Source organism: Dicentrarchus labrax, unplaced genomic scaffold (assembly GCF_905237075.1).
Source record: "Dicentrarchus labrax unplaced genomic scaffold, dlabrax2021, whole genome shotgun sequence".
Classification (NCBI taxonomy): domain Eukaryota; kingdom Metazoa; phylum Chordata; class Actinopteri; family Moronidae; genus Dicentrarchus; species Dicentrarchus labrax.
Window position 1 is genome coordinate 1 of NW_026136802.1, and position 16,382 is coordinate 16,382.

At 39.6% G+C, this 16,382-nt stretch overlaps 1 protein-coding gene and 1 long non-coding RNA gene across 2 annotated transcripts; one reads left to right on the plus strand and one right to left on the minus strand.

The window, feature by feature from the left end:
* Positions 1-6: 6 nt before the first annotated feature.
* LOC127359880 (NLR family CARD domain-containing protein 3-like) lies at positions 7-7,947 on the plus strand. Its single transcript, XM_051394191.1, has 6 exons — positions 7-1,633; positions 1,857-2,030; positions 3,424-3,597; positions 3,769-3,939; positions 5,863-5,909; positions 6,061-7,947. The coding sequence occupies exons 1-6, from the start codon at positions 111-113 to the stop codon at positions 6,624-6,626; spliced, it is 2,655 nt and encodes an 884-aa protein (XP_051250151.1). The 5' UTR covers positions 7-110; the 3' UTR covers positions 6,627-7,947.
* A 4,030-nt stretch (positions 7,948-11,977) lies between these two features.
* LOC127359882 (uncharacterized) lies at positions 11,978-13,753 on the minus strand. Its single transcript, XR_007883023.1, has 4 exons — positions 13,684-13,753; positions 13,048-13,182; positions 12,410-12,837; positions 11,978-12,025 (listed from the first exon to the last, which is right to left on the minus strand). It is a non-coding gene; the product is annotated as an uncharacterized LOC127359882 (long non-coding RNA).
* Positions 13,754-16,382: the final 2,629 nt, after the last annotated feature.

Below are 16,382 nucleotides of genomic sequence, written 5' to 3' on the forward strand. Positions count from 1 at the left end.
TCAGACAGATTGAAACAGCATCCAGGAAACCAGACAGACCAGAAACAACAATCAGACAAGAAGACATCTTTAAAGCCTCACCTGGAAGAGATGAACCAATCAGAACAGTGATGACAAAGGGAGTGGCTGGCATTGGGAAAACAGTTTTAACACAGAAGTTCACTCTGGACTGGGCTGAAGACAAAGCCAACCAGGACATACAGTTCACATTTCCATTCACCTTCAGAGAGCTGAATGTGCTGAAAGAGAAAAAGTACAGCTTGGTGGAACTTGTTCATCACTTCTTTACTGAAACCAAAGAAGCAGGAATCTGCAGGTTTGAAGAGTTCCCGGTTGTGTTCATCTTTGACGGTCTGGATGAGTGTCGACTTCCTCTGGACTTCCACAACACTGAGATCCTGAATGATGTTACAGAGTCCACCTCAGTGGGTGTGCTGCTGACAAACCTCATCAGGGGGAAACTGCTTCCCTCTGCTCGCCTCTGGATAACCTCACGACCTGCAGCAGCCAATCAGATCCCTCCTGAATGTGTTGACATGGTGACAGAGGTCAGAGGGTTCACTGACCCACAGAAGGAGGACTATTTCAGGAAGAGGTTCAGAGATCAGGAGCAGGCCAGCAGAATCATCTCCCACATCAAAACATCACGAAGCGTCCACATCATGTGCCACATCCCAGTCTTCTGCTGGATCACTGCTACAGTTCTGGAGGATGTGTTGAAGACCAGAGAGGGAGGAGAGCTGCCCAAGACCCTGACTGAGATGTTCATCCACTTCTTGGTGGTTCAGTCCAAAGTGAAGACCATCAAGTATGATGGAGGAGCTGAGACAGATCCACACTGGAGTCCAGAGAGCAGGAAGATGATTGAGTCTCTGGGAAAACTGGCTTTTGAGCAGCTGCAGAAAGGCAACCTGATCTTCTATGAATCAGACCTGACAGAGTGTGGCATCGATATCAGAGCAGCCTCAGTGTACTCAGGAGTGTTCACACAGATCTTTAAAGAGGAGAGAGGACTGTACCAGGACAAGGTCTTCTGCTTCGTCCATCTGAGTGTTCAGGAGTTTCTGGCTGCTCTTCATGTCCATCTGACATTCATAAACTCTGGAGTCAATCTGCTGTCAGAACAACAAAAGACATCCTGGTGGTCTAAATTAATTAAAGACAAAGAGAATCTAAAATATCTCCACCAGAGTGCTGTGGACAAGGCCTTAGAGAGTCAACAAGGACACCTGGACTTGTTTCTACGCTTCCTGCTGGGTCTTTCACGGCTGACCAATCAGAATCTCCCACGAGGTCTGCTGACACAGACAGGAAGTAGCTCACAGACCAATCAGGACACAGTCCAGTACCTCAAGAAGAAGATAAGTGAGAATCTCTCTACAGAGAGAAGCATCAATCTGTTCCACTGTCTGAATGAACTGAATGATCGTTCTCTAGTGGAGGAGATCCAACAGTCCCTGAGTTCAGGAAGTCTCTCCAAAGATAAACTGTCTCCTGCTCAGTGGTCAGCTCTGGTCTTCATCTTACTGTCATCAGAAAAAGATCTGGACGTGTTTGACCTGAAGAAATACTCTGCTTCAGAGAAGGCTCTTCTGAGGCTGCTGCCAGTGGTCAAAGCCTCCAACAAAGCTCTGTAAGTACAGAAATAGTTGGATTTCTGTATTATCACTTAAATACTCTGCTATCTTTTTGACTTAGAGAGATTATAAAAACATTATATATCACCAACATTGGGAACTCCTCACTAGCTGATATCATTTTTATAGAACTAATTTAAAGTGTTTTTGGTTTTGGCTGAGTGATAAAGTGCTGGTCACAAATGTTATTTTTCTTATTGTTGATCATTGTCTCTACAGACTGAGTGACTGTAACCTCTCAGAGAGAAGCTGTGAAGCTCTGTCCTCAGTTCTCAGCTCCCAGTCCTCTAGTCTGAGAGAGCTGGACCTGAGTAACAACAACCTGCAGGATTCAGGACTGAAGCTGCTTTCTGTTGGACTGAAGAGTCCACACAGTAAACTGGAAACTCTCAGGTCAGAATTCGTCAACCTGTTAACTCAAACTGATAACCATTTTAAACCTGAATTATGTTGATGGATACAATTGTAATCTTCCTAGCATTGTTTTGTTTATTTAGTTTGAGTCTCTTTCCTTGAACATGTTTATTATGTAATATGTTTGTAGCACCCCAACACTCAGTAAATGCTTAAGTTAAAGCAACTCACCTTGGACTTAAATGATGGGGTGTTGGAGTTCAGTTTATTAAGGTAGCTACCACGAAGGTTTACCTGTTTTGTGTGAAACTTGTTATGGCCTAATACTTTATGAATAACCAACAACTCTGTTAGACTAAGCAGTGGCTCTATTCACACGTACTCTACATTATTTTAAATAACTGGCCCCAGACAACTCTTTCAAATAAATGAAATAATAGTTAACTAACCAGTTGTTTTCCAGTTTAACACAAATAGTATTTACTTTGTTAGTCAACAGATAAACAAAAATGAAATAACACAATTAGACTTCTTTAAAATAAAAATATTATAGTTGTAAACAAAATACCCTTTACCAAAATGGGCAAAACACTGTAGAAAAATAGACACTTTTAACAAGCAAAATAGAATTGGCAATATCAAAATATTATTCAAAATTCAAATAATTCCAGGTCTCCGGTAAAATTCCTAGTTCTTACCCCTTAATACGATTTCTCTATACTTATCAAAATCAGATCAAATATGCTACTGAACTGAACTCTAAACAAAACAGTGGGCCAACACACTGTCTCACGCACACAATAACAAAAAAAGGCCTGTGTGTTGCTCGGTGTGGTGCGGCGGGGAAATCCTTATCCTCAGTGACAATTAGCAGTCACAAAGAAAATCCAACTCACGGTCTGGAATAAATCCTGGAGAAACAGTTAATAAAGAGATGGAGATGAAAGCCAACGGCAGCAGAAGTAAAGTCCTCCTCAGGAAGCGTGAAACAGTCCTTCCCGTTCAGCAATGGCGTCCTCTTGGCTCGATTCTCCAGCCCCTTTCTTGTTCACTCCCTTACCTACGGCCAATTACCAACAGGTGACATTGAGTGATAACTACAGCAACCAATCAAATGAAACAGCATGAACCAATGACACAAATCTGAAAATTCATGTTTAGTTTACCACACACTTTTCTTCAGCTACTATACAGAACAGTTTAATGTAACTACTTAATTAACTATTTACACTCTATTAATTTATTATGAATTTATGTTAATCTATCGGTTAACATTTCATCTTTCACTGCTTTTAACCTAAATTACTTTCAGTTTATTTGCATTACTGAATTATTTAATTAATTCACTGAAACAATTATTTGTATTACAAATTAACTTGTTTTAACCCCTGTACTTTTACACCGGACTACATGTTGTTCTGTGTGTTTGCAGGCTGTCAGGCTGTCTGATCACAGAGGAAGGTTGTGCTTATCTGGTCTCAGCTCTGAGCTCCAACCCCTTCCATCTGAGAGAGCTGGACCTGAGTAACAACAACCTGCAGGATTCAGGACTGAAGCTGCTTTCTGTTGGACTGAAGAGTCCACACTGTAAACTGGAAACTCTCAGGTCAGGATTTGTCAACCTGTTCAACTGATAACCATTTTAAACCTGAATTATGTTGAGGGATACAATTGTAATCTTCCTAACATTGTCTCGAATCATTTTTTGGTTTATTTAGTTTGAGTCTCTTTCCTTGAACATGTTTATTATGTATTGTGTTGTTCTGTGTGTTTGCAGGCTGTCAGGCTGTCTGATCACAGAGGAAGGTTGTGCTTCTCTGGTCTCAGCTCTGAGCTCCAACCCCTCCCATCTGAGAGAGCTGGACCTGAGCTACAATCATCCAGGAGACTCAGCAACAAAGCTGTCTGTTGGACTGGAGGATCCACACTGGAGACTGGACACTCTCAGGTATGAGGCAGATCAATACATTAGTAGTAGTCAGGTGACAGAGGAAAGGTCATGAAATTTCTGTTTTTCTGGACCGATGTCTTGTTTCAACATTGGAAAATAGGACAGTGGTTTATCCTGATGGGTTGGTGAGCATCATGGTGGGTTGACATTTGTCAATGTTGTCACGCTGCAGGTTTGTGGGCTCATATCATAAATAGTTTGGGTTATTTGGTTGGATGTCATCTGCCATCAGCGTGTGTTACCTCTTAGTCCAGAAAAACTAGAGGCGTCACCTAAACTACAATTCAGTTCAGTTCAGTTCAGTTTTATTTTTATGTCACCAATTCATAACAGAAGTTATCTCAGGACAGTTTTCAAATAGAGCAGGTCTAGACCGAACTCCTTATAACATTATTTTATAGAGACCCAACAGTTCCCACCATGAGCAAGACCTTGGAGACAGCGGCAAGGAAAAACTTCCTTTTCCGCCCTGACAGAGAGAGAGAGAGAGAGAGAGAGAGAGAGAGAGAGAGAGAGAGAGAGAGAGAGAGAGAGAGAGAGAGACAGAGAGAGAGAGAGAGAGAGAGAGAGAGAGAGAGAGAGAGAGACTAGAAATGACTGATGATGATGATGATGATGAACATGAAGAAGATTATGACAACGACAACAACGATGGACAATTATAATAGTAACTATAATAATTTTAGAATATATATTATAAGATTAGAATGATAATAATAATAATAGTAACTATAATAATGATTATAATAATAATATCAGTAATTTTGAGGCTCCACCAGGATCGATGAGAACCTGCGAGATGAGAAAGTACAAGAACTCCGGGGAAGAAGTGAAGTTAGTAACATGCATTAATGGGACATGAATGAGTGCAGAAAGAGAGAGAGAGGAAGAGAGGAGCTCAGTGCATCATGGGAAATCCCCCGGTAGTCTAGGCCTATAGCAGCATAACTAAGGGATGGTTCAGGACTCACCTGATCCAGCCCTAACTATAAGCTTTATCAAAGAGGAATGTCTTAAGCCTACTCTTAAATGTGGAGAGGGTGTCTGCCTCCAGAACCACAACTGGAAGCTGGTTCCACAGGAGAGGAGCTTGGTAACTGAAGGCTCTGGCTCCTGTTCTACTTTTAGAGACTATAGGAACCACAAGTAGCCCAGCATTCAGAGAACGTAGTGTTGTAGAGGGGTAATAGGGTACTATGAGCTCTTTAAGATATGAAGGGGCCTGACCATGAAGAGCTTTGTAGGTGAGGAGGAGGATTTTAAATTCTATTCTAAATTACTACTGATGTGAGATCAGTTGTGTTTAATGCAGGGAAATGTATATTTGCTATGTTTTTTACAAGATATTGAATTTTCCTGTGTTCTGAGCAGTCCTTGAACACCTCCTGCCGTATGTTTTGTTGTTTATTAGAGTATTCAGGTGTCAACCTGTCATTGTCCAATCAGGGTCCATTAAAGATGATTGGATGAGTATGAGGAAACCTACCGGATTCTGAGAGGATTAAAAAGAGAAACGGAGACGTATAAGAGAGAGAGAGACAGAGATAACTAGCATTATCTTCATGTGGACTGTTGCTAACTAGCATTAGCTTCGTGTGGAAGTAAATGCAGAGAAATATTATATTTAGTCGGCTCTTACCAATTCACCTCCCATGTTAAACTGTTTAAAAGGTAATCAATGTAAACATTCTGTTACAAATATAATACTGATAATAATAATATATCATCAATAAGTGAAAATAATGAGCTGTAGCCATCGGCCAATAAGAAGAAGCTCCACTGAACTGAAAGACTATCAGCTGATTAATAATAAGTGCTCCATGTGAAGATGTAAGTCCATTTGTAGAGAATAAGCTCTGTGTATGAGAGCGATGTAATGTCCATGTTTCCATGCTGCTCTGACCCCCCTCCTCCTTTCAGGGTGGAGCCTGCTGGAGTCCGATGGTTGAGACCAGGTCTGAGGAAGTGTAAGTGTGAAAACAAAGCAGCACACATTCAACCATCTTCACACTGTGACATCACTCATTCACAGCTCTGATGTCATCATCAAAGTGTCAATCAATGATCAGATGATAGATCAATAACTGCAGCTGTATTGTGTCTTGTTCTCTCCATCAGATTCCTGTGAACTCACAGTCGACACAAACACAGTGAACAGAAACATCAAACTGTCTGACAACAACAGGAAGATCATTAATGTGAAGGAGGTTCAGTCATATCCTGATCATCCAGACAGATTTGACTACTGGGAACAGCTGCTGTGTAGAAATGGTCTGACTGGTCGCTGTTACTGGGAGGTCGAGTGGAGAGGAAGAGTTTATATATCAGTGAGTTACAGAGGAATCAGGAGGAGAGGAAAAAGTAGAGACTGTTTGTTTGGAGGGAATGATCAGTCCTGGAGTCTGTACTGTTCTGATGGTCGTTACTCTGTCTGGCACAATAAGAGAAAAACACCCATCTCCTCCTCCTCCTCCTCCTCCTCCTCCTCCTCCTCCTCTGGTAGAGTAGCAGTGCATGTGGACTGTCCTGCTGGCACTCTGTCCTTCTACACAGTCTCCTCTGACACACTGATCCACCTCCACACCTTCAACACCACATTCACTGAACCTCTTTATCCTGGGCTTGGGTTCGGGTTCGGGTTCTGGTTCAACTATGGTTCCTCAGTGTCTCTGTGTCCTCTGTAGGAGGGAGAGAGAAACTTTCTCACTGCTGACCAGATAGTTCAGTCTGTACAGGATCACACACAGCTGATGTTAGTTAGTACCAACCTGATGTGTTTACTGTAATAGAGGAGGAAGAGGAGGCTGAAGGAAGAGAAGAGCAAAGGATGCTGGGATGAAGGGATCATGTGTGAGGGTAATGTGAAGCCTGCAGACGTAGAGATGAAAGAAATGATAGAAAGAATTGATCTTCTTCTATAACTCTGAGAAAAATGAACATTTTTAGGATCAAATGTGGCTGCTTGTTTTTCAAATCTTCTTTTTTGAAAGCACAGTTAGAGGGAAAGTGTTTTTATGACTCAAATATTAAAGTGTGAACAAATATTCAACTTTGAGTCTAAAACTGAACTTTGTTGCCTTAAAACTTTTGTTTCTGTGAAGAAAAAATGTGTTCAAATGTCAAACAAGAGTCTTTCAGGATCAAATTCAGCATCTGTGTAAAAATAGTTCCAAGGTGTAAAGAGTGGCTTTGATTTGAACAAACTAAATTCATCATCTTTGGTCATCGTGGAACAAATGTACAGACTTTGATAAGTCAGGTTGAAATCAAAAGAAATCAAAGTTTTGGGATGATTCTAGATAATAAATGATGCTGGAAACCTCATCTAAATGATGTCAAAGCAAAACTGTCCAAATGGATCCAACACTGTATAAAATGAAGGATTAGTTAAATCCAGCTTCATTCTCCACTTTGTATTGTTCACTTCTACTTCCATACATCACTGACTGTGTGCTCGTTTGGGGAAACTCATATAAAACAAACACTAATCAGATTTTTACATTTGAACAGAGAGACATAAGAAGAGTAAACCAAACTACTGATCAAGAACCAATAACAATAATTAACTGATAACTAGTAAAGGTTTGTTTCACCAACTTCCGCCCCTCGCTATGATTGACAGGAGGTTTTGGGGTGCTTTTGGCGAGCAGGGAGAGGTGTACGTGACACACAGAGAGAGAGAGAGGACCTCCGAGCCTCAATGTGGAACTTGAAGTAGACGCTCCGTGTAATAACGTTGAGCTTCATAAGAGTTGAGAAGCAGTAAGAAGTGATAACGATTACTGAGGATGAGCAGTTGCCAGCTGAAAGTGAAACGGGTTTCCCTTCTCAGCTTCTCACTTTGTTTGCTGCTCGTGTGTTAGCTACTAAATTAATTCCATGTACAGACAATTCTAGTATTTTCTGTGGTTCATGTTAAATGCTTAAAGGGAAACGTTTTGATGGTTAAAGTGTAAATTTCATAGTAATATTCACCATGTTAAAATAAAAGAAACATGAATTTCCTCTAGTGTGGAGTTTTTAAATCACTTACTGTGTTTCTACAGAAAACTCTGAGAAAGTAAGTTTAAGGCTTACTGTTTAATGTGTGAGATAAACTCTGTGTTTTATTCCTTCCTCAAATATTAGCTGAGCTGAAACAGTTTAACTCTGTTTTCATGTCTGTGACAATATTGTTTGTTAGAACAGATTTATTCAAATATCATTCAATTGGTTCAATTCGTTCAAACATTAATGAGAAACAGGACTTTCTGACATTAATGGGTGTCAATCTGGTTAAACTTTAATAAAATGAATAAATCAACTTCAATCCAGAACTCTTGTGAGTCTGTTTAAGGAATAGATGAGAGATAGATTTGATTTCTGTTTTACAGAAAGAACATAATGGAGAAATATGTATTTTTTTGTGACGGTGTATCAGAGTTAAAAATTCACTATTAATTCTTACTTTTAATATGTATGTAACGCCCATTAGTTACACACACAGTGCAATCCCCAGTTTTACAGTTTAACAATGTGTAGAGGGATACAGCCTAGTAGATTTCAGATGTAGTTGCTTAGTTTCACCAGCAGGGTGCGCATTCATCCCACACAAACACTGGCAGCGCCTTAAGTATGGAGTTAGATTTGTGTCTTTATTACATGCGAGAAAATAAATGATCTGAGAGAAAAAGTTATCACACTGAGAGCAAAAAATAATAATACTTGAGACTAAAAAAAGTTTTGAGAGAAAGTATTTTCTTATAGAACATAAAAAAATATAAATGTTTAAAATTATTTCTGAGAAAAACAAATCTCTCTCAAAATGAATTAGCCATCATGCTAGGTAAACTTGCAAACTCATCGGTTTTCCATGCTGGGATTTAAAATAAAAACTAATTACCATGACAGTACAGGCACACACATATTGGTGGGTTGCTAATGTAAGAGTTAGTCCTAGACCTGCAGTTTACCTTGTCAGCTCTAGACCTCGGCTACATGCTAAAGAATATTTAGAATAATAATAATGTGTAGCTGAGTTTGCAAGCTACACATGCAGTGTAGCTAAACGTGTAGTGCAACAACCATACAAAGACTATTTTCCACAAAACTAGGTGGGACACTTTCAAACGGTCTATCAATCACTGTCTAACGTTAGCTAGCTATAGGGTTGCCACCTTCCATGCAGACTAGCTGAAAGTTGTCCAGGAGGTTGTATACGATGAACAAAGGTAGAAACTAGCTCACTACTCACTAAATAAGGAGTGAAACTATCTAAATCAACTTCTGATCTGTTACTCTCTAACCAGTTAAACATCCTTTAATACCTCTGATCTGTTACCTAAATTCTGTCTCTCTCATTAAACATCCTTTAATACCTTTTTTTAACCTGTTGGGGCTACACAGTCGTTCCTATGATGGGAATGATTTTGATTACCAACTTGCTCAGCGAGCTACCCATCGAGTTGTGTGTGTCATCATCAGGGGCGGACTGGGACAATAATTCAGGCCGGGAGTTTGATCCCATCCCAGGCCACCACCACCAAGAGTGAGTTAGGTTGGGCGCCTACTGATGTAAGAGTGTAAAATAATAAAGCAAAGGCTCCACATGCGCCCACACACAGCTTTTTCTGTTTCTTTCCCTACAAAATAAATGTTTCTGTTGTGCTGCAATAACCTGAACTCAAATCACATCATTTCTATTCTATTTCATCTACTAAAATGAACCAGTGATTTATTTGAGATACACTACACTCTACCATCTAAGGAAGATAACACTTTAAAACTGTATCTGAGATGGCTGAAAAAGTGAAACAAACGCGCAACCGAGCGCAGGATAAGGACGAGGAGGAGACTAACCTGCTCCTAAAAGAGATGAAAGTGATCCAGGTGAAAGTGGATAATATTGAAAAACAGCTAAACAGCAAGGTAGATGGGCTCTACGTGTCGCTGGAGAAGATCCTGAAAGTTGAACTTCAGAAGTGTGTTAAAGAAATACAAGACAACATTGATTAATGGGTGTCAATCTGGTTAAAAATGAATAAATCAACGTCAGTCCAGAACTCTTGTGAGTCTGTTTAAGGAATAGATGAGAGATAGATTTGATTTCTGTTTTACAGAAAGAACATAATGGAGAAATAAGTATTTCTAATGTATTTAATATTTTATTACAGGGGGTGGTATCTATGTAATATCTTCATGTGAACTTCTTTCATTTTATGTGGAATAAGGAATTTATTAGACTCTGACCGAATGTGTTGTTCAGGGAAGTTTAGTTTCCATAAAAGAGTTGATTTGGGAGAATTACTGTGATCTGAGCTCAGAATTTTCACAATAAACAACCGAACAGTGACAGTGGTGTTGACCTCAGTTAGGGGGCCATGTTAATCTTCTCTGTATCGCTCCAATCTTAGTATATGTGCTACCGGAGCAACACAGCAGCTCCCTGTCTCTGTGGGGGATTTATAGGGGGTCTGTCCGGAGAGAGTCCTGTACCTACTTTCTATTTTCTGCCTTTATTTTCTCTCCAACTGTCAGCTGCAGTTCCATAAAGTCACCAGCAGGTGTCAGCCTATGAGCAGTGTATGGGAGGAGACAGATTATTTTGGCACCTTCTTCTAAACATTTCAAAGTATAAAGTTCATTCAAACGTTCAAAGTTCATTCAACTTTTTTCATATTTTTTAAACTATGTACACAATTGCAGTTCAAAACTCATGAAACTTTCATCCCCTTTCTCTCATCAACATAAAAACATAGGAACAATGTGTATCAAGAGTTAAAAATGCACTTCATTAATTTTTATGTAACCTTTTAGAGATGGGGAACAGAAATGGATTACTCTATTTAATGATTATTTGTGGCCAGTGGGATCAGAAGTTCTATGTTCGACTACGGAGCCTAGGATTAACCAAACAATACACCAGGAATGACTCAGACACAGTTGTACTTTCTTTGAGAAACAAAAAACGCTTCCCTTTTTATACATGGACTGGAAGGATAAGCCAAAAACATAGAAATGCAAAAAACTCTTTAAATGACACAAATCTTACCCGGGTAAGTAGAAAAATAAAAAATGTAAACAAAACTCACAGCTGTGATTTAAGTTCGAAATCCCCCCCCATTTTCAGTCACTTCAAATCAGTTTTAGTTCTGTTCGGTCCACTGTGGAAGTGGAGAGAGTTTGTCCTACCGCACAGTTGGTGGTGTGTGTGTGTGTGTGTGTGTGTGTGTGTGTGTGTGTGTAATGAAGTGCCGAATTCAATGTCTCGATCCAGGCTCCAACATCCAGGTAGATCAAAGGTTCAAAGAGGTCCAACAAATAAAACCTGACCCACAGTGAGTAAGGTCAGAACATTCTTTTAGCTTTTTTTAACTTTCAATCATGAACTATAGATTATAATTCATGTTAAATCCTCATCTCATTAAACTGAACCATCATTGTAATATGACATCACAATATCAGTAACAAACATTCTCAAAATATTCTCAGATAATTATTGAAAAACTTCTTAAATATCAAAATATCTCTTTCACATAGCAATTAGAATACAATCTAACATAGACCACGTTCACACGGCAAGTCTTAATGCTCAATTCGGATTTTTTGCTCAGATCCAATTTTTTGTTTGGCTGTTCACATTACCTTTTAAAATATGGCCTATATCAGATTCCAGTGTGAACTGTTTGTGGTTTCAAACTGACCCGCATGCGCAAAAGAACAATAACAATGACATCAGACGCAGCACGCTGTTGCACTAAAGTTAGGGAGGTTATGGAGGAAGTAAGCATTTTCACTTTTATTTTAAAATGTGTGTGTAACATTAATGAGCAGGTGCTGAGGAGGAGAAGAATGAAGAGAAAGAGAGCCAAATAGGCTATTTTGGCCTTTAGCGTGGTTATGGCTGCAAATCCACTACAGAGGTCTGTGTGGATGCGGAGACGAAGCCAAGAGTGGTGGGAATGTGATGTGAATAGCTTCACAGAGACATCTCCACTGTCCCTACCATCATAAGTGCATGCTGCACTCTCCACAATGTGTGCAAGAAGCATGGTGAGGCCTATGAGGGACCTGGTCAATCTACTCTTCAGGACAACAGGATGTTCTGGAAAAAAAAAAAAAAAAATGAAATGCAACCCTGTAAAATTCTCAGTTGTGCAGGTTTATGTAAACAACAAATCCATATAAAAATTCTCATCAAATTTTCCACACAAGGACTTTTCTCTGCCAAAAAATGAGAAAATCTGCTTATTTATATGTTCTACTTTGAATAAATATGTTGATAAATGTTCATGTTCAAAATAAAATTATTCTGCTATAGTGCAAGTCTCTGTCGGTTTAATAAAACTACATAACGTTAAAACTGTAACCTGAAATCAAACTGTCAAATATAATCTGAACTGTAATTAACCTTTATAATGATGGATACACTTTGCATAGATTGACCATCAATACTGAAAGCAAGTCACAATATCGTAATCTGATTTACTTTTCCTCATCACCTGGAGGTCAGTAGAATGGTGGATGGTTGAAAGGTAGAGGTTGAGCCAGATCTTGCAGGAAAGACAGAGGCTGGTTGGTTGTCTCGTTACATGGTGGAGGCTGAGGTGAACCCGTGCTAAATTTAGGGGGCTGAGTAAAGTTGTAAAAGGTAGGCTGAGGCGGCAAGTTGTCTTGGGTTGTACTGTGAGGGCTGGACTGGTGCCTGGTAGAAAGGTGGACATGGGGAATTTGACCTGGCAAGAAACTGTGTGAACATTGAGAGCATTTTGAGCTCATGTTCATGCTGTGCTGCTTGCATTTTCAATTGAAGCTCAGTGTCGTCTGTGTTGTTGAGGGCACTGCTGATCTTTTCAGTGAAGATTTCCTGTGTTGCTTCCATCTTGGTCTTCCTTTTCCTGCTCTTTGCAGATGTAGCTGTAAGAAAGAGGAGAAAGTGTTTGGCCACTGTACCACAATTACAAACATAAACAGTTAGGCTTGGAGGGTAGACATGAGTATAAGGAAAAACTTAGCATTAATACAGTACAGTAACAACAGAACACAAAATAATAATGGATGGGTTAGTTAAGCAAATACTTTACTAGTGATTTAGCAACAGCCTGATAAAAACATGATGATTCTTACTTCCAGAGGACTTGGTGGCTGTTGTGCTTCTTCCAGTGGTCTCTGTAATGCCTGCAGCTGATGAGCTTTCTCCAGATGTAGATGGTGCAGAAGACACAGAAGATGCAGATGGGAGTGACTCGGTGCTTGTATCATCTGGTGCAAGCAAACATATCATGTAATGCTATAATGTGATGTATTTGATGTATTCAATGCAAATATTATGAGCTGGTTCACGTTACCACTTTACATAACACCCTCAACACACACACGTTACCCTGAGAAGATGAGGGTCACCTGGTAGCCCCCCTCTTAACTTATATGTTAGGTTATAATATGGGATTTGGTTCTTCAGATCCAGGTCACCAGTGCACTGGATCAGATCATAGATAGACTGTACATTTTTGAATGACAGACACGTACAGGGTAGTCTCTGCTTCTCTGATGGGTTTCCGAGTTGTGCAAAGAAAACTGGGAGCAGCTGACTGGCTCGTTTATTCTGTTAACAGAATTTTCCTCTAATAAACACGCCAACTTTCTAGTCTCCAAATGTAAAACTTCTTTGCAATATTTCTAACTTTTATTTTATATTAAAGTGCGTTTCCACTCAAGACTTTCTATATGCGTAGGCTGTGAATGTCAAGACTGAAAACTTACCTGTCTCGCCATCAATATCCAGGCTGTCTGCCGACCTCCTCGGAGTTTCAGGCTCCTCTTCGCCTGCTTCGTAGCTATCCAGCAGCTCCAACGGCTGACAGCTGGGTTTATCGCCCATAACACGGCTAAGCTCGTTATAAAATGGGCAGGTGATGCGACCGCGACCGCTTCGGTTATTGGACTCATTTGTTTCTTTAAATTTAGCTTTAAGGCTCTTCACCTTCCTTTGGCACTGCAGCCACGTTCTCCTGTGTCCCTGTTCTTACATTTCCATTGCTATTTCTTCAAAAACGGAGCGGTTACGGTACGATCCTTCTAGTTTTGCTTGAATTGAAGTATCTCCCCAAATACTAATTAGGTCTAACACCTCACTCTCCCTCCATTGACTCGCTCCATCACTGTTCTCCATTTTGTAGGCCTAGTCAAGTTTTTAATTTTACCGTCTGTGTCGAGGGCGAACTCGCCGGCGCATCACTGTGACAAATGTCGATGTAGATTGACGTAAAAGTCGCATCAAATCCAGCTTGGTTGTTCACACTGCGGCCGCATTGAAAACAATCAGACCTGGATCAGATTCAGGACCACATATGGAAGTGGTCTAAATCTGATTTGAGTGTTCACACTACTTCTGAAGAAGTCTGACCTGGTCTGAAGTCTTGACCCCAAAAAGATCCGATCTGGGCCACTTTTGCCTGCAGTCTGAACGTGGTCCTAGATACCAGTAAGCAGACACATGTTGGACCCTCGGTCATGTGATGGGACGTTTACATCTCAAATAAAATGTAACATCCAAAGATAATTAAAATATGGCTTAATGTGCTTAAAATGCACAGATAAAAGTGCTAAATCAACACATTACACAGTTCAGTGTGTAACAATTATACAAACCAACATATTACACAGCATTGGATTCAGTTTGCAGCATTAAAATATCAAGCTAATGGTTGTAGCATTAGTGAATGGCGTCTGCCATTGTGCTAGTTAGCATCTTCAGCTAGCGCTTAGCATGGTAAAGACGATCGCTCACCGATGCGTTTCCTTCGTGAGGGAGACGTCAGGTCTCTCCGACTGCACTCTCACAGGTCCAGGGCTCCACACTGGATTATTTCAATCAGTTTTTAATCAGTTTTCAACAACTTTTATCGCTTTATCTTCACGAGGTAGGAATCGTTGTCGACGCGGGGTTTCCTCTCTGTTCTTCCAGGAGCTCAAGGTGACGTGAACTCTGCTCCGTGCAGGTCAACAGTCCGAGCTTCTTCCTGATTGGCTGACAGCGCGTCTCCAACCCATCTCCTTCAAAATAAACTTCCTATTTATTTTCTCTTTATCTCAGTTGAATTGCTTTTTAGACAAATATCAGTTTTTAATCTTTAACATTAATAACGTACTTCATGAATTGACTTTTTAATATAGCTCTTTTTAATATAGATTTTTAACCTTGGTTACACTTACTTTTAATATGTATTTGTGAATTTGATTCATTTTCATTGAGTCTGAATTTTATCTCATTGAGTTATTTTTCATTTTCTGTTATTTTGGTTTATTTCCAGTGGAAATTGAGTTTTCTGAACTTTGTCCTTCCGTAGCTCCCGAACTTCCGTAGCTCCTTCGTTTGTGTTGTTTCTGTTTAGTCACCCACCCCACACACACTTTTTACTCTGTTTAACCTATTCTATATAGTTTATACAGATTTGTTATTAAAATTAAATGTTTTCTTGTAACCGTAACAGCTCTTTCAGTATATTTTTTTGTTTTTGTAATATGCACATTGAGTTACATATACTCTGTAATGTTTAAATTAATTTATCTATATGTATTTTCAGAAAGATAATGAAATCACACAGTGTTGTTTTGCATTGCTGAGGAAGCAGAGGTGCAGGAAAAAAAGAGCAGAAGGAAATGAATGTGCTATATTGTCTTCTGCAGGAGCAAATAAATGCTGGTTAACAGTTCTGTGAGTCGTCCTCTGTTTATGCCCAATCCACACACCTGTTACACATATAAAATAAAAAGTTTCTGAATGACATCACATTGTAGGAGCGAATTATAAACTCACATATACAGTATGTATGTATAGAAGTTATTGTTTACTTTTACATAGTAATTATCCAAATATTTGAGAGGTCTTATGGCTTTCTTGTTTGTTAATCAAAGTCAAAGAGAAATTATAATTCAACAAAATACAGATGAACATTGGGTTTGAAGCGTTCCAGCCTTATGGATATGATATTTGCCAACAAGACACATAAGTTTCATAGCAGCGTTAATGGGTTGTGAATCAATATTACAATTTACAAAGAAGACCGTGTCACCTCCGTGTGTGTCACCTCCATGCAGTTCCATAAAGTCACCAGCAGGTGTCAGCCTATGAGCAGTGTATGGGAGGAGAGCGCTGTTGTAGTCTGAACATTGACAGTATGCTGTATATTAGAGTCTGACTGCAGATTAATACAACACGTCAAAACACAAGTTTTTCTGTTAAATCGGGGGTTTAGAGACGGGAAGATAAATTCGGCGTCCAACTGAAACACCTCTGAGCTCTAATTCATCTGTTTATCTTGTCATCCTGTATGTCTTTCTGTATCAAACCCTTCTTCAGTATTGATGTTTTCATCCTGGGACTCTTCAGTTGACAGCAGATATGTTATTATTGATTCTTTGAGTCTATTTGTTAAAGTTTGAACACAGTTTGGAGGTTC

Excerpts from the sequence above, each read along its gene's own strand:
- LOC127359880 (XM_051394191.1), top strand. The coding sequence starts at position 111 with ATGACAAAGGGAGTGGCTGGCATTGGGAAAACAGTTTTAACACAGAAG. Across the intron at positions 3,940-5,862 it reads TGGAGACTGGACACTCTCAG|GGTGGAGCCTGCTGGAGTCC; the intron begins GTATGAGGCAGA and ends TCCTCCTTTCAG. Across the intron at positions 5,910-6,060 it reads GAGACCAGGTCTGAGGAAGT|ATTCCTGTGAACTCACAGTC; the intron begins GTAAGTGTGAAA and ends TCTCTCCATCAG.